This window comes from Hippoglossus stenolepis, chromosome 18, assembly GCF_022539355.2.
Source record: "Hippoglossus stenolepis isolate QCI-W04-F060 chromosome 18, HSTE1.2, whole genome shotgun sequence".
NCBI classification, from domain to species: Eukaryota; Metazoa; Chordata; class Actinopteri; order Pleuronectiformes; family Pleuronectidae; genus Hippoglossus; species Hippoglossus stenolepis.
The window spans coordinates 1,502,186-1,529,172 of NC_061500.1; the positions used below are offsets into that span (position 1 = coordinate 1,502,186).

Genomic DNA, 26,987 nt, shown 5'->3' on the forward strand with positions numbered 1-26,987 from the left:
ACCGAGCCCACCTGATGGTCCCATGGAGTCAGATAAACAGGCTAAATGACTTCATTCTCCCACAATCCCCTGGGCCGGGGGGGGGCGGTTATCAGATACCAGCGAGTAGGGGGGTGGCTGGAGGATGGAGGGGGTGCCCCATGAGGCTGGGTGTTAATCTGAAGAGGACAGAGTGACTTCCTCTCTCCCTCTCCTTCTTTTCTTCTCCTTCATTCACTTTTATCCTGTTTTCTTTCCCTGCTCCTCAGCCCCCCATCCCTCTCCTCCTCATCATCTTCTTTCCCTTCCTCTCTTTTCTTTTATGGTCTGTTCCTCTTCTTATCTCCTTTCCTTTCCTTTCTGCTCCATTCCTTTCATTTCTTTTCCTTTCCTATGAATCACCACATTTTTCTAAAATGACATCACATAATTGCACAAAACACACACACACACACACACACACACACACACTGAGTCTAGTGTAAGTTTCTTACCAGACTTGTCAATCAATTTGTAGCCGTGTCCAATCCTGACGGGCGTCTGATACAGCACTGATGTTGCTATGGTTACCTGCAGCTTGAGTTCTAACTTCGAACAGTAGTTGGCCCGACAGCCAATCAGAGAGCAGGATTGTCTGTGGCCGTGGCTGTTAATGCAGTCCAGTGTGTGTGTTTGTGTATTTTGGACGGAGGGACCGTGAGAAGGTTTTGAATGTTGCTAGAGACCCTGATTTGTTCCAGGGACCTTGAAAAGGTTCCAGGGCCAATGATGAGGTTCCTCGGGTCATTGATCGTCTCCAGTGGTTCCAAGAAGGAACCTCACCACCAGGGGTCCTTAGATAAGAGACACACACACACGCACACGCACACAGTTAAAGTGGATCGACCACCTCTCGCTCCACTTTTGGTTTCTGAGTATATCAGATTATTATTATGGGCCGGAGGAACAGTTTCCCACGGCAACAGATAAGGTCTCTGTTCAGAGAGACACACCCTACACGCCACACACACGCACACACGCACACACACACACACACACACACACACACACACACACACACACACACACACACACACACACACACACACACATTAATGATGGAAGTATATAAACTGGAGGCCTGATATTTAGCTGCATCAGGGATGTCTTGTGATTTTTTATATTTTCCCAGATTTCCCAGAGACTCATTCATGAATCTTGTTGGATATAATCAGAAACCTTTACAGTTTGATATCTGTGAGTGTGGTTGGTTGACTGTTGTCCTCGGGGGGGACAGACACACTCCTGTATGACGTCAGTACGACCACAACCTGATGTGGACGTCACACAGCGAGTGGAACTACTCTGACTGTCCCTTCATGCACTTTCTCTCTGATGTCAGCTCTCAGTCGTCTGATGATTCTCAGTCGTGGACGTTAGTGACAATGAAGCACAGTTCGGTAACTCCTCGTCTTCGTGGATACGTCCCCTTGCGTTTGGACTTCCGTCCGTCTGACGGTGATAATCTAAGAGTCAATAATAGTGAGTTCATTGTTGGCTGCGGAGCCGCATGCTGCATCATGAGACGTCTTCCTCCCCACGGCCACAAAATCCATTTCTGTCGCAGTCAGCTCAATAATCCACTGTTTTCTACACCTCCCTCTCTCTGTTTATCTTCTTACTCCTCCATCCTCCTCCTCTTCTTCACTCCTCTGCCGCTCCTCCCTTCCTCTCTTTGCACTTGTAGTTGCTTCTTCTTCACCTCCTCCTCCAGTCGTTCCTGATTTTATTTTGTTCTCACACCAGGAATGATAGAACAGCAGCGTTCTCATCCTCCAGCCTTTTCTCATCCTCCCTTTCCTTTATCTCTCTCTCTACCTCTCTTTCTATCAGTCTTGTAGTTTCTTCACCCTAACTGCTCTTATCTCTCCATCCTCCCTCCCTCTCTTTCTGCTCATTCCCTCCCTCCCTCTCTCTCTCTCTCTCTCTCTCTCTCTCCTCAGACGCTCAGTGTCTCTCGCTCACACACATCTACAGCCACCGTCCAAACCAAGCCGGGCCAGGGATGTTTACCGCATGCTTTTATCGTACGGCGGCCTAATGACACTTAATTGCTACATTTGCCTAACGAGCTCGGGGCCGGGGGCCAACGCAGCGCGACTCGGTCCGACGTGCCAGAACTGGAAGTGGAGCAAAGAGACGGGATCAGGAGAGGAGACTCGTAGGAAATAAAGGAACGGATCATTTTCTAAGGAGACACAGAGACTAATTAGATTTAGGACGACGGTCTGGATTTATTTTAAGTTCAGGTTAAAGCTCAAAAAAGCCGAGTAGAAAGAAAAAGCGGAAGAGCAGAAACTAGAATAAAGAATATTTAGAATCGAACCATGGAGCTGCTGGAGGTCTTCTACCGCAGGAAGCTCCGCAGGAAGCAGAAAAAAGCGGAGTTGGGCCGCTCGGACGGGGCGTTGTGTCGGACGCCATCGGAGACCAACGTCAACGGCCTGGCCACTGGTCTCATCTCCAAGGTCCTCAGGTTCACCGCCAGGTAAAACAGGTCACATGATCCAGTGATGAGCTCTGATCAGGTCACAACAGAAAAGAAGAGTTGATTGTTTGTAGTTCAGACTGAAAACAAACATTTTATGTATTCTTTTAATATTTCCTCTTAGCAAAGAAAATGATCTCGATCGAACTGAGTGTGATGAACATTGTTTCACTTTACTGCCAATTTTGGGTGAATACTGAAAATGATTGTACTACACTTGTGTGTGTGTGTGTGTGTGTCAGTGGAGATTTGTGTATTCAGGAGTTTAAACTGAATTTGTAAAGTCCATATATTTGACATAACATTTCTGAGGTTTATGACATTTTTGACTTGGACACTTGATTCTGAGACTTTGTGTCTTTTTGGATGTTCGTACGTGACTTCGGTGAATCGTGCTTGACCTTTGCACCCCTCAGATCACCATGGCAACTGAAATAAAACCTCGAATAGAAATGATGGTTCTCACACAGACTTTCTGTGGCTTGGAGAGAAAGATGTGGACGAACTTTAGAGCTGGACCATACCACGAAAAATGTCACCTTTGACATTTGTAAAGACTGATTTTTGCTCTTTGCTGTCTTTTGCTTTTTGTTGGTTTTAAACTAATTTCCAATTCAACTACATTTGAAATCATATCTACATTAAAGCGAACCCGGTTTCAGTTGCACTCGGATTTCAAACACAAACCAAATCCAACCACAACATGACAACACCAGTTCCCCACAGACATAATGCAGAGGGTGAATATCGGCGGTGATAACGTGTTGAGGTGTTCCAGTCACGTCCGGTCATTACCCAGAATCCTGCAGTCTCCTCTTTACTCAGATAAAATCTCTTCCTGTTTATCTGTGAGGAAAAGTACGGAGCGCAAGAACGTGTGGAATGTGACGAGGACGAGGAAAGATTGTTGTAACGGTCGAGCTCGTCAACATCTGTTATCATTGAACTGGTTAGATAACACGTTGGGTGGCGGTGATGTCACAGAGATCATCCCGACCAACTGAAAACAGAGACACACTTATTGTATAAAATATTATACTATACTAATATTAATTCACTGTAGTTTTTTTCTGTTTACTGCACTTTGTATAAAAGCAAACAGCTGCCATCTTGTCTTGAGATTGAGACCTATACCTCAGGCGGCCACCAGGGGATGATTTATATGCTTCACTTTCAGGAGCTATAATGTCGTCCATGTTTATTTTTGTCTAAGTTGTGAATGAGAATCTGAATTTACACACCAACTGTCTCTTTGTATTGTGACCCAACAGACGCACTGACCCGGCCTCTCGGCCTCACTCGTGGCATTCGACAAAGCTCGCGGAAGCTCAGCGAGAGTCCGAACGAGACCAGATGGACACGATGAGCAGCGTCTGGCACCAAAGCTATCACACCAGGTCAGCGCTCAAAAAACGCTCCGATATTAAATATCCATAATTTACCTGAGTCTCTGCTGGAACTCCGCCTCCATATTCATACTCCGGATCAGCTGCTCGTCACTTAGCAGCCATGTAGCCAGCCTGTTGCAATCAAAGGGAAATATAGTTAGTACCCAACCAGTCTTTTGTTGTTGTGGTTTGTGTGTTTCTACCGATGTCAGAGAGAGAGTAGTAACAGGAAGTTTCTTAAAACTAAACTCATAACCTAATCATAACCCTTATCTTAAACCTAACCATACCTAAACTTTAAAACATGTCTTCACCTTAAAGTTTAATGGTTTATCACCAAATAATGTGACGTTGTAAATAGGTCGAGTGAAACCTAAACCATGTCCTGTGGGTAAAGTCGGTGTAAAAACATTTGTGCAGCTTTGCTTTATTAGAACTGAAATAAACGACGTGTGGTCAGAAAGTCAGACTCTGACTCTGAAGTCTTAGCTGCACAGAAAGTTACTGACACAAAGAAAAGAGGGAAACACAAACAGAGACTGTCCTCTTCCCCAGAGCAGAGCTGCATTGTGTTTGGTTGAAGGCCTTGGGTCAAACTGTGACGTACACACACACACACACACACACACACACACACACACACACACACACACACACACACACACACACACACACACACACACACACACACACACACACACACACACACACACGTTCCAGTCGTTTGTTCAGAGGGAGGAGGTAACAGCAGATTCAGCAGCAAATCAACAGCTTTACAACCGGGACACAAAAAGCTTCTTTCAGACGTTCACGTCACGATGAATCAGGTCTTGTTCAACCTTCTGGAAATAATCAGTTAATTATCATCTTTTATGCACAAAAATCTACTTTTAACAACAGTGAGTTAAAGGTTTTTAATGTTTCTCATGTCAAATTATTCACATTATTTGTTTATGAGATAAAACGAGGGGGAAAAAAAACATAAAACAACAATATTCAGATAATCACTCACTTCCTATATTTTCAATCATTCTTACTAACGCTTTGTATTTAGTATTTAACGTAACACTTTGCATACAGCACATTAGCAAGAGTCCTCAACGTACACGTGCACAGCCAGGCTCAATAAAACAGGTTGGCTGGTGGACTGTCAAAAGATCCATAAAGTTTTTACCAGCCCTGTCAGTCAGAACAACCTACACGTCCACCGCCACCAGATCATGTGGTGTTTTGAATGTGATGGATTCAGACTGGAGGCCGATTGCGATGTTGTGGCTTGTGACCTACTATCACCTCTTGTGGTAGAAAGGGGTATTACAAGACAAGACGGTTAGCATGCTATCTTTAGTAGATATCTCTGCAACACAATACATAAACTTCTTTAAAATGGCTTCAAGTTCTTCACATTCTGTTATTTGATTGTTTTACATTTCAAAATATACATATTTATTTTCTAAGCTGAAAGCACAAGTTTAGTGAAGAGATGATTTCTTCAATTTCTAAATATTAAATGTCCTCGTCTGTCTCTCCGTGTCTGTTCCAGTGCCTCGACCACCAACCTGTCCAGCGGCTTTGACTCTGGCAGCAGCTACCTGAGGAAGAGTCCGGACCAGTACAGCTCTAGAGGCAGCATGGAGAGCCTGGACCCTCCCCAGTCCTCCCAGCTTCACTCTGGAGCTCAGCACCACCACCCACTTGGACACCATGCTGGACCTCACCCCGCCTACTCCTCCTGCCACCAGCTGTCCTCTGCCAGGTTCATAAAAACAAATACACTTCAGCAGTTACCGACTGAAAGTTTGAAACGTACAAAAGTTTGATGATCTCTAATTGAATCTCTTTTCGTAATTCAGGTCCTCAAACAGCATCGACCACCTCCACAGTAAACGAGACTCCGCCTATTCCTCCTTCTCCACCAGTTCCAGCATCCCAGAGTACCTTGCCTCCACCCCCTCCTTCAGCCCAGAGCGCTCCTACTCTCTAGAGACCGTCCCTCAGAGAGGAGGGGGAGGTGGTGAGATGCAGCAGGCGGACATGCATTACATCGGGACAGGTTACGACGCCCATCAGGGTCTTTCTCAGGAGCAGGAGCTAAGTTCCAACTCTGCAGCGATGCTACGCAACAGCGATTCCAGAGGGACGAGGTCGGGAATGAACCGAGATCTGCAAGGTGAACTTTCTGTTTCAGGAGTTTTCAGGTAATGTTATACTGATATGATGATGACCTCTTTTCTTTGTACTATTGCTTCCAGGATCATTGGTTGGTGTCTGCTATCGCGGCACCAGCAGCGGCAGCAGCAGTAGTAGCGGCAGCAGCAGTGGTGGCGTGCCAGCTTCTAACAGACACAGCGTGGGTCCTATATGGAGCCCGGCAGCCAGCGGTAACTCCTACGAGAGCCTGAAGGGGGCACCAGCTCCACCGCGGCGCAGTGACAGCTATGCAGCCATCAGGAACCACGAGAGACCAAACTCCTGGTCCAGTTTGGAGAATGCCCGGTCGCTGCGGTGAGTAGGATCTGTCGAACCAGTGACAGTGATGATGTTGAAGAGAATTTGTTAAAAACAAAAAGCACAAAGTCTGACTCACTTGGTTTTCTACGCACACCTCATTCATTTTTCCTCATCTTCATCAAAGATGAGAAGGATTTTCTTAAAAGCTCAGAAATGATTTTAGAAAATGAAATGACTTATTATTAGTTATATATTTTCTCAGGTCTCTGCACAAAGGTTCCTGGCATCACTCCAGTGGCCCTGTGGCCTCAGGTGCAGGTAAAGTTAAATTCGATCTCCAATGTTTTGGTTTTGTCTTTTTAATGCTGTAGATATTAAAAAGTTATCCTTTATTTAGTGAGCAGCTGGTGGCAGCTGCAGTATTTTGTCTTACAAACTTCACTGCTGTGTTTCCAGCTAAAGGCTCGTATGGCAACGAGGGTCAGCTCCACACAGTGATAGAGAAGAGTCCAGAGAGCAGCCCCACCACAAAGCCCCGGCAGGGTGGAGGGTTTCCCCAGCCGCCCTCACCCCCCGAGTCTTCCTCTGGATCTGAAGGCCCCGCCCCCCAGTCGGGCCGACTCATACTTCCCACAGGGATGTACCACGTCCCCCAGCCTGAGCCCCACTATGCACAGATGCCCAGTTCCAACCCTGGACCAGGCTCCTCTGCAGTCTACCCGGCGCTTGCTAAAGAGAGCAGCCGGCAGCAGCGCCAGGGAATCAGAGGGAGGGATGAAGGAGTGACCGAGCGGCAAAAGGATGGAAAGATATCAACTACAGAAAATGGACACCAAAATAACATTTCTTCTTCTTCAGCACACCCACACTCCTTATATTCACGACCTCCCTCTTCACAGCTCAGGACTGAAGCACAGGAGGCAGACAGGTGAGGATTTGTCTTCTTTTGTGTTGATATTTCAATATTTCAATCACAAACTCACTTGACTTCTACACCTCTAAAAGTTGGGATGCTTACTCAGTCTTTTACTTTTATCAGGCCTCAGCAGGCAGAGTCGACCTCTGTAAACTACAGTGCCCTCTTGAAAGCTCCTGGAGGGCGACCAGAGGGTCAAACTGGGACCCAGAGGCCCCCAAACCACCAGGAACCTCCCAATCAGAGCTTCCATGGGTCCTATACTCATAAAGGCCAGGGACCCCACAGCCACTTGTTCCAGGAGCAGAACCAAGGTTTCCATATTCCCCATATCCAGTCCACCCCTGGACCCAGGCCCTCGTCCTCAGAGGAGTGGAGGGACCCCTACACATCTGTCCAGTCCAGGGGCGACCAGAGCAGGTATGGAGGGATGAGTGATCAGTAGGTGCACCTTTCAGGATACCTTTACCTTTGAGGCATTCTATGTGATCTGGGCGGTGAATTCATGGTGTATTAAAGCTGGTTAAAATCAGAAGACATTACTTGATGTCAGTGATGCCTCTTTTCCTCCTCATCTCTTACTTCTCATCCATTTTCTTTTTCTCCTTCCCTCCATTCAGATCACTGGACCAGATCAGCATTCACTCAGACTCAGAGTCGTTCTCCAGGCCTCCACAGGGACAGGTACCACCCACCCACTCATCTGTTCACGCTCAGCCTCAGGTTCCACCAACTTCTGCCTCCCAGACTCCTCCCCATCATCTCAGTGACTCAGCAGCTTTGCAATACCAACAGTGGGACCACAGAGAGCAGGATAAAGACAAAGAACACCCACTGACTCGCCTGGAGATGGCCCTCGCCGAGTTCCAGCGGTGCACCAGCTCTGACAGTGTTGTCTCTGCCAGTAGCCACGGCAGCGGTAGCTTTGAAGATGGCGGCCATGGGCCAACCCGTAGCCTCTCTGTCTTAGAGAAAGTCAGTCGCTTTGAGCGCCGGGAACGTGCCGGGAAGCAGCGCAGTCACAGCACAAGCAAAGCCACCCATCAACGGGTAACTCCAACCAAACTTAAAAATAATTTTTAAAGCCCATTTGATTGTAAAAAGTGCAGAGCACCGATCTGCTTCAACTGACGTCTTCTTGTTGGCGGTGACACTGATTCACTGTGTTCTGTTTCCTGAATCAGATGTCTGAGAGAGGCTGCAGCTCCTCCTGTGGAGCAGATGACCTGAGAAACATGTTGGAGAGAAGCACTACTGGGACCAAAGCCCACAGAACCATGAGCCACAGGGGAACTAGCAGCGACCTCATGAAATACAGGTAGAACGGAAGCTGGAACTAATGGAGATAAAATGTCCTTTTACTACATCAGATCTATATAATCCCAATATTAACTGTATTTATAACAATTAACACTTTTCTCTGTGGTGCCCAGGACCACAGCAGATCCCAGTTCAGCTCTGCAGAGGAGTCGCAGCACCTTCCAGCTGGAGGAATCCAGGGAGATGGACAGCAACAAGGACTTCACAAGGAGACAGGACTTCCAGGAGGTGCTGGGCACCCTGCAGGACACATCCTTCAACAGGTCAGAGTGCTTTACTGGTCCAACAAGTCATTGTCTCTCAGCAGGTCAGCTCCTGCAAATGGTCAAAGTCCTTTAGCGGTTTAGAGTCTTCCAACAATTCAGGGTCTTTCCCTGCAAGTCAGTCTCCCAACTGCTTACAGGCCTTCACAAGGTCAGAGTCCTTTGGGAGTTTAGTATTTTAACAGGTCATGGATCTCCAATAAGTCAGAGTCCTTTCCAAGGTCAGAGTCCTTTCCAAGGTCAGAGTCCTTCAACAAGTCAGAGTCTTCCAGTACCTAAGAGGTCAATCATTATAAACTGAGTCTTTCAATATGACCAATCCTGACTTTGAAAACTTGTCTCTAATCAGATCTTACAGAGACTCTTTGAAAGATGCCCAGTCTAAGGTCCTGCGGTCCACCTCCTTCAGACGGAGCGACCTCAACTCCTCAATCAGCCCTCCACCTGCAGCTCCTTCTCCTGCGTCCTCCTCCAGCAGCCACCATTCTCCAGCCGTCCCTGCCAAGTACCACTCCCTGGAGAAAAAAGGCCCAAAAACCATGCCCAAGCCACATGGCATCATCATCACACCACAGTCACCACCACCGGTCCCTTCCCCTCACACCCCGAAGGAGCGGCATGTGGTTACCCCGGAGGTTCGAGGACCGAGCCCTCCAGCTCTGCCCAGTATCCCAGCAGTTGGACCTCCTGCTGTGATACGAATCTGTGGCCGCAAGCGTCTGATGGCAGAGCAGAAGAAGCGCTCATACTCGGAGCCAGAGAATATGAACGAGGTTGGGATTTCAGATACTGAGACTGCTGCCCTCTTCAGGCGTGGAGGAGGTAAATAAGAAAACTCTTACTTACTTTAGGTAACTTTAGCTTTGGGCTAACTAAAGCTTAATTTGGGGAGAATCCGGCTTTGTATTGAATCTTAATTCTTTATAAATACTGACAGAAATGCCTCTTTAGCACCAAGTCAGTAACCATGACCCTGATCTCCTGTCTGTCAGAGACCAGCGTGAAAGACCGGCGGAAGATATTTGAACTGGCAGCAAGTCGTGTCGGGGGCGGGGCTCCTCAGAACGCCACGTCGAGGCCCGACCTACGGCAGCTTCAGCACGACGCTCTCGCCGAGTATGTTGAGAGGAAGAGAAGCGTGAGGAGAGAAGAGGGAGGACAGAGGAGGCCTCGCAGCGCTTTTATACAACCGGACAACAACAACCATATGGGTGAGTGTAAGGAGGGAGTGTGGATCTAAAGAAAGAAAACAGTGACTGAGGCGTATTGATGTGATGATGAAGACAAATCAGTAATCACATTATTGCTTTCTTCCTCTTTCCTATCTTCCTTCCAGTCTCCTACAGTTACTCAGAAACCCAGAGCCTCTCCTCCGCCTCCAGCCTGCTCTCCCTCCAGGACTCTGGTCTAGAACAAAGCCACTCTTCTGGGGAGCGGCGCATCTGCTCCACTCTTCCCCCTGGAATCGACCTGCGTAACCACCAGTCCAACCTCTTTTACCCGGGAAGAGTGACGACTCCGAGGCCTCCAGCGCACCCAGCACACCGGTAACCAAATCCAGACACGTGCAACATCTAACGCTAACGCCACTTTAGTCCAGACCGAAAAACGAATTTTTACAGTTTAATAACAGTTTTCCTGGTTTCTCTTTCCAGTGCTCCTCCTGAGCTCCAGGCCAAGTCCCTTCAGGATCTCAGGTCTGAAGCAGGCCCGGGTCACCAGCAGCCGGACGCAGAGCCTCAACTCAGCCTGGGTCTGTCCAGGCAGCTCAATGGGGCTCTGCAGAGGGCCGGGTCCAATCAGACTCCAGGAAGGTCGGCGTCCGCTGAGGATCTGCTGGAGCATTCCGAGGAGAGACAGGCGACACACACCCGCTCCCGCTCCTCCCCGACCGGGGAGAGAGTTATCAAGGTAAGACGAGGACTGTCCAATCAGAGCCAAGTGTGGAAGTGATGTCACCATAATACCCCACATTTGCATGATGCTGGTCTGGCTTGTCCCCTAATGACGCCGGGTAAAGAGAGAGCAGAGGCCGACAGTTCCTACATGCTCTGAAAATGGTTAACCAATCACAACTGAGTGTTTCAGCTGACCAATCAGGGCAGACTGGGCTTTATCAGGAGGGGGGTCTTAAAGAGACAGGAGCTAAAACCAAGTGTTTGAGACAGAGGCTGAAGAGAGGAGCTGCAGCGATGGACAGTCTGAGGAAAGTGATTCTGAACATTAGAGCATGAAAACATGAATATGAGTGTCTCACTTAACAGATTTATCATGATGTCTGCACACGGATAAAATATCAAAAGGACTTTTTCAAAACAAAAAATAGATACAAGTTATAAGTCTTAATACATAAAGTGACATCTCATCGTTAAGCGTATTGATTTATGTTTGCTATTGTCCACTCTGGTATGAAATGAAACATCAGCTACTTGAAACAAGTCTCAAACAAAGTCATGATCCTTGATTATTTGACGACAGTTTGTCGTTGGAGGACATTTGGTCCCAGAGTCGCACAGGAAATTCCTTGAATCCTCAGTTTCCTGTGAGGTGCCGGAGAGCCGGAGCCGGTGGCTGGGCGCTGTCCGATGTGGACGATGGCAAAGATAACACGCACACGTATACAGAACATATGACATATCTACAGAGGTCCTACAGGAATGCAGCAGAGGATGAATTTGTCGTTTATCTCTGTCAGTGATCAGAGTGTCACATAAACATCATTAGAGTTCAGACAGACAAACAGACACTCTGCCCTCTACTTTAAACAATAGATTTCACAGCAGGGGGGGGCAGTGGTACATTTTTAGATTAGTGGTGGGAAAAGTGTGCATTACGGCCAAACTGGTGTTAACTCCCAAACTATAAAAGCTTTTCTTTCATTGTCCAGCTCTGTGACTCCAGGTAGCCTCTGGTTTCAGTTGGTTTCTGAATCAACTGGGAGATGACTCGAGATTCTGCTGGAGAGTTGTCGGTGTGCGAGTCCACTGCTGAGCACAAAACTAAAATCTATTTGAACGCACCATTTGATTCATAAAGTGAATGGGGAGCACATGAAGCTGTTTTTCTTTTTAAAGTAAAAGAAGCTTGTGACGCTGGGATCAAACACTTGAGGCAGCGGTGTCTGTTTTCAGGGTTTGATAACATCTGAGGTCAGACATGTGATTTCTGAAGCTGCCACAGTCTGGGTCTGTTTTTTAGATTTGGTCACAAACAGGAACACTCAGTGTTCATGATAGTTCAGATACGTAATATTCAAAAAAACTAAACTCCCAAAAAGTTATTTAGATTTATTCCGATTTTGAAGCCTCTCGGAGATTAACGATAATTTACATGTTCAGTTACATATAATAATCTTTCCAGTAGTTTTTGAGTAATCCTGCTAATTAGGAAGGTAAGGAATACAAATTACAGGAAAACGATTTTAGTGGTTTCCTAAAAAATTCCTATGAACCAAATGACCTTTAACTTTCTTTTCCCAATTTAGATTTTGAACTATAAAAATATATATTTGTGTGTTTCAGGACGTCCCTGCAGGCGAGGTCAGGATGTTCGGTGTGTTCTCCTCTGGACGCTGCGCTCAACCTGCGGACAGGTAATCATGTGACCAAACAGCTGATCATGATCTGAGAGCAGGTTTTACATCCTGGGTTTAAAATGAGAGGGAGGACAACAGGTGGAAGGAGGGAATGAAGCAGAGGAAGAGAAGGAAGAAGGAAATGAAGAAGGAAGTGAAACAAGAAAAGAAAAGAAGAAAAGGGATCCTGAAAGTTAATAAGTAGGGAAGACGACAGTAAAGGAGGAGAAAGGTAAAAAAGAGAAAAGAGGGAAGGATGGAGATGAGGTGAAAGAACAAGAGATGATGGATTGAGTTGGAAGTGAGGAAGAGTCTTCTCCAAATGGTTTTAAATTAAACTCCAGGCAAGCTCCTGGAGAGGGAGGGGGGAGGGAGGGAGGAGTGGTTGGTATGAAGGGAGGAGAAGAGGGAGGACGAGGCAGTTTGAGGTGAGAAGTGATGGAAGGAGTGAGGGGGAGGAAGATAGGAAATGAGACAAAGGAGTGAAGGGGTTGAATCGAAGGAGCTAAAGAGTTTAGAGGAGGGAGGAAGGGAGGAAGGGAGGAAGGGAGGAAGGGAGGAGTGATGAAGAGGAGGAGGAGATACTGAGGAATTTAAGGAAGACAGAAAAATAAACAAAATACCAAAATCTGCCCACAGAGGTTTATGTTTGTTCTGAAGATGTGAAGGTCAAAGGTCACTGCAGGAATTCTGACTGTTTACACTGATGCTCTGAATTTAACCAGGAACCATCACCGCTGGTTCATGACCTTTAAAAATCATACGCTCGTTTACAAACCGCTCTGAGCAGCAGAAGTAAACAATGAATCTAATACTGAACATATCGACTCATTCACAGCTCTCTGTTACTTCTGGTTTCTTTCAGACCTGCAGACATCCAGGATCCAGAGGGTCTCGTCTGTCCTCAACCATCCCAGGACAGTCTGAACACCATCCAGTCTGCAGCACCTCCTCCAGGTCCCTCACCTTGAAATGTCTCTCAGTAGAGATCATACCAAAGTCCAATAGTCTCCAATGGTCAAGATCATCGATGTTGAACATGTTGAAAAATGTCCTAATTCACAAAGTTCAAGAAAGATCTGCTTCAAAGTTTAACGGGATCTTCTCTGACCCACATCGCATCTGTCCACCAAGTTTCGTTTTAATACGTCCAATAGTTTTTTCTTGCTTAATAATAACAAACACGCTTACAAACCAAAGAACGGGGGTGAAACCATAACCTCCATAACTAGATTTACGGCCTCGTAGATTAATCCAATCGTTCTTTGGTAAATGATAATTCTTGAATCCTCTCTCTGACTCTTCTTTGTATTCTGATCGTAGACCCAGGCTCCTCCTCCCACACTCCTGTCGCCCATAGAGAGCGCCAGAGGACCAGCGAGCGCCTACGAGCCCACAGCACCTCCACCCTGGCGGCCTCAGTCGGCCTGCCCTGCCCCTTCTCCTCTCCGGGGGCTCCGGATGGACGAGGCACCGAGTGGCAACCCAACGAGGGGCTGAGCCTGGCCCACCTGGACGCCTTCACCTACCCAGACATCCAAATAACCAGCACCAGTGAGGGCGCTGTGGGTGCTGACACTCACATTACCGGGCTTGATGAAACCCTGGTGACGGACAGACAGACCAGACGCCGTTTGAGTGACTTCAGCATTTTAGAGGAACCTGAGAAGGACGCGTACAGAGGGAGAGCGCAGAGCTTAGAGATGAGAGGTGGCCGTTCCTCAGAAAACACCAACCATGTTCCACCGGTGATGCCAACCCCCCTGCCCCCGCCCTCAGCCCCAACCGACAGGAAGGACAGCGAGAACAGTTCGTCGTCTCCTTCCCCGACTTTCTATCCGTCCATGCGCCACCTGTCCTCACTGAGAATCTCAGAGTCCAGACTCTTAAGCCCAATTGAGCCGCCGCACCCGTTAGAATCCTCCAGAGGCCGATCGCAGGACGACTGTGACGAGGTCTTCCTCCAAAGCCCTGCCCCTCCCTCCCCTCCTCCTCCAATCAGAGAGACGAGCCTCGTGGAGGACTTCCCACCTCCTCCCCCTCCTGTCGAGTTGGAGCACGAAGAAGCTGAACTCAGGTCTGTGGGAAGGTTTGTTATTTTTATAATATTCAAACCGAAATGCAAATATCAACATGAACCTTTTGTGATCTGATTCAATTCTTCTTCCTCGTCTCTTCCCTGAATCCAGTCCTGATTCAGAAGTTCCCAGCAGGAAGTCGACCCCCCCTCCCCCCTCCAATGTCTTCCCTCCACCTGTGCTGTCCACCATCACCCCCATCAACACCCACACCACAACCCAGGACAGCCTCAGTCAGGAGTACCAGCCCCTGCCCGAGAGGGAGAAGACACCAGAGGAGCTGCGAGTGGAGGCGCTGGCCCAGAAGTTGGTTGGTACCTAACTCTACCATTGTCCCCTAACCCAAGTACCGTCTCTACCTTTGTCCCCTAACCCAAGTACCGTCTCTACCTTTGTCCCCTAACCCAAGTACCGTCTCTACCTTTGTCCCCTAACCCAAGTACCATCTCTACCTTTGTCCCCTAATCCTAGTACCGTCTCTACGTTTCCCGTCTCACCTGTCCCAACCTAGTAGTAGTCTTTGTCCCAACCTAGTACCGTCTCTACCTTGCCTAGCTCACCTTTCTTTCACTTGTCCACCTAGTACCGTTTACCTAGTACCATCTCTACCTTTGTCCCCTAATCCTACTACCGTCTCTACCTTTGTCCTCTTACCTAGTTGGTTTCAACTCTTCCATTTTCATTGTGCCCAGGTGTTGCAGGACAGCTCTCTGGCGCCCCTCCTGGACACGTGGGGAGCTAAATCCACCGTTGAGCTACTGAAGGAGATTTTTCCAAACAGCAGAACAGCTGATAAATCTCATTGGCTGCACAGAGGCAGCCGTCAGTTGGACGAAGGGTAATTGTGACTTCATGTGTTTTTGTGTTTAAATGATTTGACTATTTCACTGTTATTCTAAAATCACTTTGATTTGTATTTCCAAAATAAGACGAACATTCCTGTAAACCAACATTTACATTCTTGTGTCGGCTGACGTCCTTTTATCTGCGACACAGAGGAAACAACAAACCTCTGCTGTCTCTGCACGTTGTGACTTTTAAAGTCAGCGACATCTTAAAAAGTGTTTGGGTTTGTTGGTGAACGTCGTGTTCGGGGAAGGAATGTTTCCTCCGGAGAGACGACATCAGTCATCCACTCAAGATTTCAAGAGAATCTTTCCATTAGAAATGTTCAGCCAAGTTTCACTTTGATCCCAGTGAAACTTGTGCAGCTCTTTGTTGTGTTCATGTGAAAGTTGTGTTTCCTTGTTTCCAGAACAAATCAATCTAATATATTTTAGCTTCCCTGCACCGGAAGCAGGTTAGAAGGTGAAAGTGTGATTCCCTGTTGACAGGATGTTGTTGACCTCATCGTCAGGATGGACCAGACGAACCTGATCAACATCTCAACACGTTTCAGATTCTAAAAGAAGCTGCTGCAGTTTCAGCTCAGAAAACAAACTGTTTCCAATTGTCCTTCCCTGTTGCCGTAGTGGTCGGATGTTCATTACTGATTACTTAGTTCATTTTGGTCACTTGTTTGATTTTAATGTCGACAGGTATTAACAGTTGAACTACACTGCCACCTGGCGGCCAGAGTGGATACTACAGAGGACCATATTAAAGAGAATAATATGAACAAATATTACAATGAACAGATGAACATGAAAACAGGAGCTCATACCGGCTTGTTTGAGATCTTCTGTTGTGCTGATTAGTCTCTGAGGTCCAGTCTCATCCTCATTCGTCTGTTTATGAAAAGAAATAAACGAGTAACTGATCGGGAAGAAATGACAGAAATACATTTTAAATAAGATTTTATAGATTGTGTTGTTTCCTCAGGATCCAAGGTGGAATCTTTGGTTCTGCTCCAAGCTCAGAGATGGATGGAGACAAAGAGACCGAAGAGGAGGACAAAGACGTCAACACTAGAAAGGTAAAAAGAAAATCTTTTATTACTCTTCACTTTATCATCATCATCATTATTATTATTATTATAAACCAATAAATACTAAATCTATTGCAAAGCAACAAAATAATGGGAAGTAAACATCTGAGTCTCACATCAGGTCCATAAATCACCGACTCCTGAATTGAATTTGCTCCAGATGTTAACGAGTTCTTCCCCCATCGTCCCTCAGACACGTTTCAATACAACCAGTCGTGTAGTTTCTGCCTTAAACTGCTAACGAATGGTGACGAGAACATATCAACCTTGACCAGTGAAACTCCTGAGACTCTCCCTCTCTGTCCACTAGGTGGAGCTGTGTGAGGCTCTGAGGAGCAGCGTGGACGCTCTGCGGCAGGAGAAGGAGGCGCTGAGCGAGGAGCAGAAGCATCACCAGGAGCTGGAGGCGAGCATGGAGGCGTTGGTGCAGGAGCGCCTTAAAACCAATGAGAGGGACAAGTACAGCATGTTCATCGGTACAGCATCACACCGTCACCAATAATACTACAGCTCCCATGATGCCTTGCTGTTAGAGACTGACATGTTGTGTTTGCAGGAGATCTGGAGAAAATCGTGAACCTGCTGTTGTCGCTGTGCAGTCGACTGTCGAGGATCGACAGGGCGCTGCTCGCTCTGCAGAGGGAGGAGCTAACGCAGGAGGACGCAGCGGAGGAGCAGGTGAGACAGGACGTCACTCACCTGTCTGTCATACACGTCTTTACCTGTCTGACCTGTCTCAGTTCACCTGAGCTCCATCTCTTGTGAAACCGTTTGCCTCCTCGGTGGCGACACCCAGTGGCCAGATGGATTGTTAAGTTGTAGTTTCCATTGGGATGTAGCTAAGAACAGTTTAAAAGTATAAACACTTGTTTATTATGAATAAACTGTTGAAACTCCGTCTCCTCCTCTTCGTCAGGATTCCCTCCATCACAAACGCTCTCTGCTCCTCCGTCAAACCGAAGACGCCTGGGAGCTGAAGGAGAACCTGGACCGGCGGCAGCGGGTCGTCCACGCCATCCTGTCCGGCTACCTCACCGAACCGCAGCTCCGGGACTACCGCCGCTTCGTCAGCACCAAACCCTCGCTTCTGATTCGCCGACGGCACCTGGAGGACCTCATTCGACAGGAGGAGGAGCAGCTGACGCGGCTCGCCGAGAGCCTGCCGGTGGAGGTGGCGGAGGCTCGCGGCTGGTCGAGGGCCTCTCCGTTCTTACTGCCACCCTGTTCCTCTTTGTTTCCACCGCTGCTGCCAGGCCCCGCCCACTCCGTCAGGCCCACCACGGTGACGTCACTGTGACGTCATGGCGATGCCACTGCTGCAGGTGGCAGTGGAGGACAGGAAATGATGAAGAGACGATTGGTTCCTTAAAAACTCTGAAGGTGTCTCGTGAAGGAGAAAACCTGACGCAGGTTCTGTTCACACTGAAGAAACTATGCAGGATTTATACATGAAGAAGAAAAGACGTTAACGTGCCTCGTCACTATTCAGTTTAACCTTTGTTCACCTCAGCGTCGGCCGGGACTCGAACTCACTGCTGTCAATGTTTCTAAAGCGGTTTCCAGACGTGACTCCAGAAAATGACACTTTTTTAAAGTTCACGTCTGAAAACAGCTTCTTTATCCTCAGAAAGGTTCGTTCGAAGAAAGCTCATCGTCAAAAGGAAGATTCTAGAGTTACAGCTAAAAATCTTATGATCAAAATACACGACCGTCTGTAAACTCCTGGTAAAAATCCTTTCTGATCCTTTCAGCAGATAAATCACAAACATTTTCAGAACTAGAATCACTCAGAGCTCGTAAATCTCACAGTGGAAGCACCGACTCGGAGAAGAGTGGATGAACCTGCAGGTTAGAAAGAAACCAGCAGGAATCCTAGAAATGCTTCTGTCTCTGGAATTGTCCTTAAACGTTCGTGGGCGTGTCCTCGCTCACGGATCTGAACTCGTCACTGTCACTGCAGCTCGTAGCACTTTCAGCTGTTTGACTGGTTTACGATGAATTTACACTGAACCAGAAACTCTCATTCCTCCTCAGACTTTCTCCTCTATTCAAACATTTGATGTCCCAACTTGTTGACACAATAATGAATTTAAAATAAATATACATTTTGCTCCACTTAGATAAAATATTTCTCATCATTACGACACAATCACTTTGTGACATCAAGTGTTTCTTTTCTCTTCTTTATTTTTCTTCTCGTTTCTCGTTCATTTAAAAGTTTCTCACTGTGGTTCATCAATAAAACATCAGGTTTAAAAACCAGTCGCATGTTCTTCACATCCCCCCGGACTCCAAATGGCACAAAGAGCTTCTGTTCTACAGGGTCAATATTTATTGTGTAATTAAAATCTGCAGCGACGTGTAAATCTTAAATACAGAAGTTTTTTTTATCCTTTGAGCACCTTTTAAATACGCCGCAAACATTACAGCTCACGTTCTGCCTTCTGTCGTCGTCACTGATTTTACTGTTTGTTTCATTGTTTTTTCCACAAACAGAGAATCGGAGACATTTCTTGGTTTTATCGTTGAATCAAATTCAATGTTTGCTTTGAAAGAAAAAGGGCGATTGGAAAACTGCTCCTGGTTTTTGCAAAATAAAAGTATTTCGTAAACGACTTCAGACTCTTTATGACACACACACACAAACACACTCACACATTCTCCACCTGCACAGGTGAACCCTTCACCAACATGTCCTCTGATTGGACAGAGTCAGGTGCATCACGCTGAAGAGTAGAACATATTCTCCATCTTGTCTTAAGTTCTACACTGGAACAGCGTTTAGTGTAAAAACACACAGAGGTATTGATGTGTGATCTACTGAAGCCACATTTTCATAGTACTTTCATAGTAGTCACCTGCTAACATCTGCTAACATCTGCTCACACCTACTAACACCTGCTAACACCTGCTAACGTCTACTTACAGCAGGGGATCATGGGTAATGTCCTGTGTTCAGTGAGTGGGACGACACAGTCAGAGCTCAACACATTGATACACTTCGTTTTTTCTCTACGTGAAAACCACTTCATCGCTCGGCCCAAAGTAAATAAAGATGGACGACATGACGACACGAAACTAACAATTTAGTAGCACTTAAATGTCACTTACTTATAGCACTTTGTAGTTTAGCTTTTTTGAAGAAATTGTACTTTCTCTATTCTTGTTGTTCTGGGTTTGTTCCCTCATGGTTGATGCACTTATCGTAAGTCGCTTTGGATAAAAGCATCAGCTCAATGAAATGTAATGATGGCTCCCAAAAGTGAAGCCAAATCATCTCGATCGCCCCCTGGTGGCTGTTTTCAGGTTGTCCATCCGGTGGTTGTGAACAAGATATCTCAATCTCTTAATGATTTCAGTGGTCAAAGGTCAGAGGTCACTTACTTGAGTCATCTGAAATCTATGATTCGAATTTCCTCATAATTTATTTTTAATATATGTTTATTGGTTTTTATTATTATTATTATTATTATTATTATTATTATATTATTAAACTGAACATTTGGTTTCTGTAACAAAAGAATAAAAACCAAAGTCTCCACATCACTCAAACATCCGGGTCACGTGCAGGAATGCAGCAGGTGGGGCGGGGGTTAAATACCTGAGGTGGGCGGAGCTTCATTCCTGAGTGACAGAACCGACCTTTGGAACGAGCACTCTCACACACTCACACAGACAGACACACAAAGTTAGAGACACACACAGACACACACAGGGTCCATCATGGCCACAGACCTATCTCAGGACGCGGTGCTTCTTTACCTCCGGAGCAGCGGAGGCTCCGCGAAGAACTCCGACCTGCTGCTTCACTTCAGGAACTTTATCCGGAACCACGCGGACCGGGACCGAAACCGGGAGCTGTTCAAGAGGTTCGTTAACACCCTGGCGACGGTCCGGCAGGAGGACGGAGTGTCCTACGTGGTCCTCAGGAAGAAGTTCCGGGGACATGTCCCGGGGGACGGAGGAGGTGGAGCAAGAGGCTCCGTGTCCCCGGAGAACACTCACCTGAGCCCGGTGCGACCGGAAGAGCCCCGGACACCAGCACAGCTGAGGGAGGTGGCAGTACCCGCCCCGCCGGGAGAAACCGCCATGAAAACGATCCTACCTGCAGCTGGAATCATCATCAACAACAACATGGAGACGAGTTTGAACCTGAAACGTAAAATACAACAACCACAACAACAACCACAACAACAACCACACCAGCAGCAGCAACAACAACCACAACAACAACCACCAGCAACAACAACAACCAACAACAACCACAACAGCAACAACAACAACAACAACCACAACAACCACACCAGCAACAGCAACCACAACAACCACAACAACCACCACAACAACAACAACAACCACAACAACAACAGCAGCAACAACAACAACCAAACAACAACAACCACACCAGCAGCAACAACAACCACACCAGCAACAACAACCAAAACAACCACAACAACCACACCAGCAACAGCAACAACAACCAAAACAACAACCAAAGCAACAACAACCACACCAGCAACAACAACAAAACAAAACAACCACACCAGCAACAACCACAACAACAACCACACCAGCAACAACAACCAAAACAACAACAACCACACCAGCCAACAACCACAACCACAACCACACCAGCAACAACAACCACACCAGCAGCACCAGCCACAACAACAACAACCACCACACCACCCCCACCCCCACCACCACCAGCAGCAGGTGAACATCTCACCTGAGCCTCGTGTTTCTCCTGCAGCAGCTGCTCCTCTCCACTTCTCTGAGGAACCTCCCCTGAAGACCCCCGCTGGGTCTGCTCCTCCTGTCTTACTTCAGTGCACCGAGGTGCGGCAGCAGACTCTGGGTTTCGGCCCCCCCCCTGGGATCACACCTGTGGTCCGACATCATGGAGAAACCCGCCAGCAGGGGGCAGCCCCTCAAGCCCTCAGGGGCAGGGAGGGCTGTGTGCAGCCTGGAGGAGGAGGAGGAGGAGGAGGAGGAGGAGGAGCCCTTCGTCAAGAGCCTCCTCTTCATCCTCAGGTCGCTCCACGCCGAATCAGACACAGGCCGAGCTACAAATCTGCTGTTTCTCAAGATGAAGACGAGGAAGAGGAGGAGGTCCACATGAGGCGAGGCTCAGCAGGAGGAGTGTGGCCGTTAGAAGGCCCCATGAGGGCCCTCTCCGCCTCCTCGCCGTGCATCATAGAGTCACCTGCACCTCCCTCTGTTGCCTCCTCCTCTTCATCAGAAAGGAATGTCCCAAAGATTTACATCCAGGACGTGGAAGGGGGAACGCTGACCCCCCATGGCCCAGTTGCTGGCGTTGAGCCAGGGGTGGAGCTAAAAGGACAGTGGGCGGGGGCAGGGGGGGGACCAGCATATGTGTCACCAGAGTCGACGCCCATCAGACACAGCCGACCAGAGAGTTACACGCCATCTCCAGACCGAGTCAGAGAGGTTTCTCCTCATCAGGACCTCCACCAGGACCATCGATCCTCGCAGCCTTCAGGCGTCCAGCTGGAAGCCAGGCCTCCTCACAGCCAGGGGGCGCTACTGTCGTCCAGCCACAGCAGCGTCTTCTCCCCCTCCTCGGACGCCGGCTTCTCCAGCAGCGACTGGCCTCCGTCTGGCTCCTCCAGAGGATCCCGGTGGAACAGCAGCTACGAGGATCTACAGGCCCCGGCAGGTAAAGCCTGATGCATCTTGAGTAAATAATTTGTACTTTAATATTTTATTTTTGCATAATCAGGAGAAAGACTTAGCTTAGCTTAGTTTAGCTGCCGTAGCTGATTGGTGCTCACAAGCTCCACCCCTTATCTGCAGTCACACAATGTGGGAGGAGCTTTGTCCACTTTCCTCTGGACATCAACAAGTAAAGAAAAAACTTTCAGAACCTTCATAATAAAGTACATCACTCTGTTCTGTTTGAACTCAACAGGTGAGACGGGCCGTGGACGTATCATCGAGGACGTCCTCCAGCGAGCACAAAGGACCCAGCTTGAGTCTGTGACGCATCTCGACGACAGTAAAACCACAGCAGGTCGTTTGTCACCGTTCCATCGCTCCACCGAACATCTCCATGGCAACCAGGACTCTAAACGCCGAGTGTTGCCATGGCACCTCTCCACAGGTCAGAGTTCAAAGGGCTTTTCTCTATTGACCGTTCAGTGTTCAACTAAATACATCAAGTTCAGACAGAAACAGTTTGATGACTGATTATTAATTTATCAAGTAGAATTGCCTGAAAAAGACTTTTCTGTTTAATATCATTGTAAACTTAATACGTGTTTAGGTTTCAGAACCAAACTAAACCAAACCTGCCGCCAACTTGTTTCCAATATCTCAGATTCAAAAGGTTCTGGTTACAGGTTGTTTCCCCAACTGAGAGGAATTCATCACAGTTCGTTAGTCACATCCATGAGAAACAGTAACAGGTGATAAACTAGAGAGGTGGACACACTGCACCCTGCAGTTCAGTCTGTACCTGAGGTGTGATGGGCGTGTTGGAATGGGAACTATAACAGGCAGATTAAAAATGTAAAGAAGGTTTCTGTTCTGAACGTGTTGCAACATGTCGGGTTCGTGTCCCAACAGATTGTGTGACATCACTGTCAGAACAGTACAAAAGAGGAAAGTGAAGGTAGAGAGATTGAACTTTTATTTTGAAGTTCTCTTTATCATCCTTTACACAACGGCCTCTGTCTGTCTGTGTGAGACACCATGACGTCCTCTGAAGAGACGTTTCAGCTGTTTTTCATTTTACGTAACAATCATCGTGGCTTTGGACGTCAAGGTCCTCAGCCTCGGACTGAGGCCGATTGGAAACCAGACGGTGCCGTGAGAAACGTTCTGATGATCGATGTCCTGAACCCTTTCCCTCCTCCCTCAGGTGATCTCTATGACGACCATGAGAACGCTGAGTCCAGCGATGGCTCCTCCCTTTCGTCCCCTGTCCGGCAGCGCCCGGCAGTCACCAGGCGGCTCAGCCGTCAGGTGAGGAGCAGGATGTGCTGCAGCCTCGGGGCTGACCTCGACCAGCTCCTCCAGGAGGAGGGGAAGGGAGGAGGAGGAGGAAGTGAGGCGGCCCGACTGAACCGCCTCCAGCTGATCTCCTCCTCACTCAGTCTACGTCACAACCTTTCCTCCTCCTCTCTGTCGTCCTGCTCCACGCCGCCGCGCAGCCACAGCATGGCTGACCTGGTCGAGGGGGAGGAGCGGAGAGGAGGCAGGAGGAGCCTCCCTTCTCTTACCACTGCCCCCCCCTCCACCGCTCAGCATGAAGGCTCCAGTAAACAGGTGAGACCACTTCTTCAAAACTACTGTACTATTCTCAGTAGTAGTAGTTTGTAAATTGGGAATCGTTCATTGTATTGATTCTGTTCATTAACATCAGTACCGTCCCGCTGCTTTTATGTGTCTGCTGCATATTCCTTGATTTACTCTCCATTTGATAATTGACTGAATCGGTTAACGGAGCCGTTGTTCGATCCCTGTTGTCAGTCGTTGGTTCCTCTGGAGCCCAAAGAGCACGACTGGCTGGTGAAGGGGGCGGCGGGGGCCTGGACCGACATCTACTCCTTGTTCAGAGATGACCCGTCCCTGCTCAACAAGAGAGACTTCATCTCGGGCTTCACCGTGCTGCACTGGATCTCTAAACACGGAGACCACCGAGTCCTCAACACCTTATGGTACGAAGCAAACTGTTGATGATGAGTCTGATGAAGGTCGGATTCATGTGGGATTCTGAAACTGGTTTCACTCCTAAAAGTAAAAGCTTTGTGGTCTGTAATTAGTCTGAGCTGCTGATATGGATTAATACTCTGTGTGACCCGGCACTGATCTTCTCTCTCCGGCTGTGGTTTCAGGTATGGAGTCCAAAAGGTCGGTTTGATGTTTGACGTCAACGCCAGGTCGACATGTGGCCACACGCCTCTCCATGTCGCCGCCATCCACGGCAACAAGAACATAATGCGGTTGCTGGTCAGCAAGTTCGATGCAGACGTGAAGCTCAGGGACACGGCGGGAAAGAAGCCCTGGCAGTACCTGAGCTGCAACGCACCGCTGGAAATCTTCCAGCTGCTGGGCGCACCAGCTCGAGTCGCTCTGGGCGGAGACGGACCAGGCATGAAAGTAGACGCCAGCTGGGATCAACAACAGCAGCAGCACCGCCGCCGCCGCCATCATCTCTCCACAGCCTCCTCGGGAGAGAGGCCGTTGACCATCGCGGGCACGATTCGGGTGAAAAGGTCGTCTTCGATCGCTGCGTTACTCAAACACAAATCAATGCGCCGGTTTTACGGACACAAATCTAACTTCTTATTTTAAAGAAAACTCCAACTGATGCATTAAGTTGGATTTTGTTTGGATAATTCTAGAACCTGGTTGATTGACCCACCACTGAACTGGAGGTTAACGGTCAGCTGGTCTCACAAATGGTCTCACGGTTTAAACTGTCAGATAGTTTCTGATTAAAGAACTGATTCTAATGTGTCCCCTCGATATACCAGTGATTCAGCTCAGTCCAGATCACTAGATCACAGGAAGCACCAGAGTCTGTGACCTTCAGTTCCTCTGATGTGAACTGAAATCATCAGACGTGTGAAAGCTCACAGGGAGAAGTGATTTAGCTTCACAGGGCGGATCAGTTTTCAGCAGGATGTTTATAACGAGAGCTCCAGTTTCACTCGGACACTTTGTTCAACAACAAAGACCAAAGTCCAGCTCTTGTTGCACAAATTCAACGCTTGTTAACTTTATATTCTTCACATTGTTTCCAAAATCACCCACTGAGGCTTTTTACTCCGAGTTTCTTCCTTTGATTCACTTTCTATAAAAATGAACTCACATAGGTTGTGGCAAAAATATCACAAACACGTTCTCAACGAGATAAAAGCCACGCTGCTGTGTGTTGTGTTGTGTTGTGTTGTGTTGTGTTTGGGTTTTAAGGTGCTGAGGTGAACTGAAGGGTGATGGCTGGTTTTAATTTTTGTACTTTTGTCCTTCCTTTGATAACATTGTCATATAACAAGTCCGACTTGTAAAGATCAAACAAACAGGATATAATGTCGATTTGTTGCCTTTGATCAGAACCAGGCTAACTGTTTCCCCCTGTTTCTAGTCTTTGTGCTAAGCTAAGCTAACTCCAGTATTTCCTGGCTGTAGCTTCTTATCTGTCACATTTGATCCTCTCATCTCACATTCTGTAAGAAAAATACATTCCCCCAAATTTTCCTTTTAAAGTGACTGAGTATTTTTTATTAGCTCTAATTGGAGAAAGAGCGAAAAGACGCAGCTTGAGATGCATTTTGTTGTCGGGTGTTATTTTGTTTACCTTCTTTACACAGTCACGTTGTTGTATTATTATCCGCTGTGACTTTTACAGATCACTTTGATAATCAGGATGAAACTTGTTTAGGTTTGTAAATGATATTGAAGCTGACAGTGTTTTCCTCACAGTATTAAATTCACAGTTGGTGATTAAATATTCAGTATATATTAAAATACTGTGAATCACATCAAGTCTCTTTTTATCCGACTATTTTCTATGTCGTGTTGATTTTCATCTGTGGAGGAAGAACTCAAACACTTTACTCATGTAAAAGTACAAATGAATGGACAAATACTATGTACTAAAGTAAAAGTACACACTAACTTTTCTACTCAAGTAAAAGAAAGTAATTACTTGCTTTTGAATATACTTTAAGTTTTAAAAGTAAAAGAATGCAACAGTCTATAAAATCAATAACTATATCCTGTTTAAGAAAAGTATACGACCTGTCATAAATCTCTTAAACACACATGTTTATCTGATGGTTTCCTCTAAATTAATTTCACGTGTTCAATCACACGCACTTCGCTCTTGTTGAAGGAGGCGGAGTCTAATGTTACCTGCTCGCTCTGATTGGATGAATGGACCAATTCCACTCGAAATATTACTTTATAAAAATATATAAACATTAGTGTAAACATTTACCACGTGTACCTGAAAGTACCTGGAAATAAATCTACTTGATTTAGTACTGATACAAGAAAAAAGTACTGAAATAATGAATAAAGTAAATGTACTTAGTTACCACACGAACAGATGAACTGTTCCTCAGCGATGTTTCAGTGGATCGTTCATCAGACGCTCAGTGGCTCCACCTCGAACACGGAAATCAATCCTGTAACAACATGTTGGTCTGCGGAGACACTCTGCAGCTGCTGGACGTGTTTGTTCAAGACCGTTTGTGTTTGTGCGTAAACTTGTAACCACGACAACCTGTTTGTTGACTCGGAGGCCGAGAACGTTTAGTTCATTCTTCACCATTTCAAGGTCAAGAGCTTTAGGGTTAAGAGGAGAATTGACTTTGAAATAAGGATGAAGTCATTGAGGTCTGTCACAAGTGTCAAAGTACAAGTGTGTGTGTTTTGTTTGAACAAGCTCAGTGTGTGTGTGTGTGTGTGTGCATTCTGAAACAGCCGGTTCAACCTGTGTTGCAGTCGGAGGCCGTGCAGCTCTGATGATTCTTACAGTCAGTAAATCATGAAAACCGTCTTTTGCTCCTGAAAATAGGAAGTTCAGGAAATA

At 47.1% G+C, this 26,987-nt stretch overlaps 2 protein-coding genes across 3 annotated transcripts in view; both read left to right on the forward strand.

Moving 5' to 3' along the window:
- The window catches only part of shroom3 (shroom family member 3), a 34,221-nt gene extending 15,183 nt beyond the window's left edge, over nt 1–19,038 (forward strand). The window contains exons 4-26 of one of the 2 annotated variants that reach the window (XM_047344500.1): nt 3,778–3,903; nt 5,438–5,650; nt 5,748–6,064; nt 6,147–6,399; nt 6,608–6,663; nt 6,802–7,273; nt 7,385–7,681; nt 7,882–8,311; nt 8,446–8,579; nt 8,695–8,844; nt 9,194–9,666; nt 9,837–10,055; nt 10,181–10,391; nt 10,500–10,755; nt 12,366–12,436; nt 13,284–13,375; nt 13,742–14,507; nt 14,608–14,806; nt 15,189–15,334; nt 16,318–16,411; nt 16,734–16,899; nt 16,980–17,101; nt 17,340–19,038. In XM_047344500.1, the coding sequence (XP_047200456.1) occupies nt 3,778–3,903; nt 5,438–5,650; nt 5,748–6,064; nt 6,147–6,399; nt 6,608–6,663; nt 6,802–7,273; nt 7,385–7,681; nt 7,882–8,311; nt 8,446–8,579; nt 8,695–8,844; nt 9,194–9,666; nt 9,837–10,055; nt 10,181–10,391; nt 10,500–10,755; nt 12,366–12,436; nt 13,284–13,375; nt 13,742–14,507; nt 14,608–14,806; nt 15,189–15,334; nt 16,318–16,411; nt 16,734–16,899; nt 16,980–17,101; nt 17,340–17,720 (5,644 nt within the window). In that variant the 3' untranslated portion in view covers nt 17,721–19,038. The remainder of the gene's footprint in view (nt 1–3,777; nt 3,904–5,437; nt 5,651–5,747; nt 6,065–6,146; nt 6,400–6,607; nt 6,664–6,801; nt 7,274–7,384; nt 7,682–7,881; nt 8,312–8,445; nt 8,580–8,694; nt 8,845–9,193; nt 9,667–9,836; nt 10,056–10,180; nt 10,392–10,499; nt 10,756–12,365; nt 12,437–13,283; nt 13,376–13,741; nt 14,508–14,607; nt 14,807–15,188; nt 15,335–16,317; nt 16,412–16,733; nt 16,900–16,979; nt 17,102–17,339) is intronic. The other variant, XM_047344501.1, reaches the window with a different exon arrangement.
- Nucleotides 19,039–20,021: 983 nt separating this feature from the next.
- Nucleotides 20,022–26,299, forward strand: LOC118126030 (ankyrin repeat domain-containing protein SOWAHB). Its single transcript, XM_047344532.1, has 6 exons — nt 20,022–20,659; nt 21,047–22,103; nt 22,356–22,547; nt 23,307–23,713; nt 23,918–24,105; nt 24,283–26,299. Exons 1-6 carry the CDS (start codon nt 20,147–20,149, stop codon nt 24,740–24,742), a joined length of 2,817 nt encoding a protein of 938 aa, XP_047200488.1. The 5' UTR covers nt 20,022–20,146; the 3' UTR covers nt 24,743–26,299.
- Nucleotides 26,300–26,987: the final 688 nt, after the last annotated feature.

Coding starts and splice junctions, on each gene's coding strand:
- LOC118126030 (XM_047344532.1), top strand. CDS start 20,147: ATGGCCACAGACCTATCTCAGGACGCGGTGCTTCTTTACCTCCGGAGC. Junction 22,104..22,355: donor GGATCTACAGGCCCCGGCAG/GTAAAGCCTGAT, acceptor TGAACTCAACAG/GTGAGACGGGCCGTGGACGT. Junction 23,714..23,917: donor ATGAAGGCTCCAGTAAACAG/GTGAGACCACTT, acceptor CCCTGTTGTCAG/TCGTTGGTTCCTCTGGAGCC.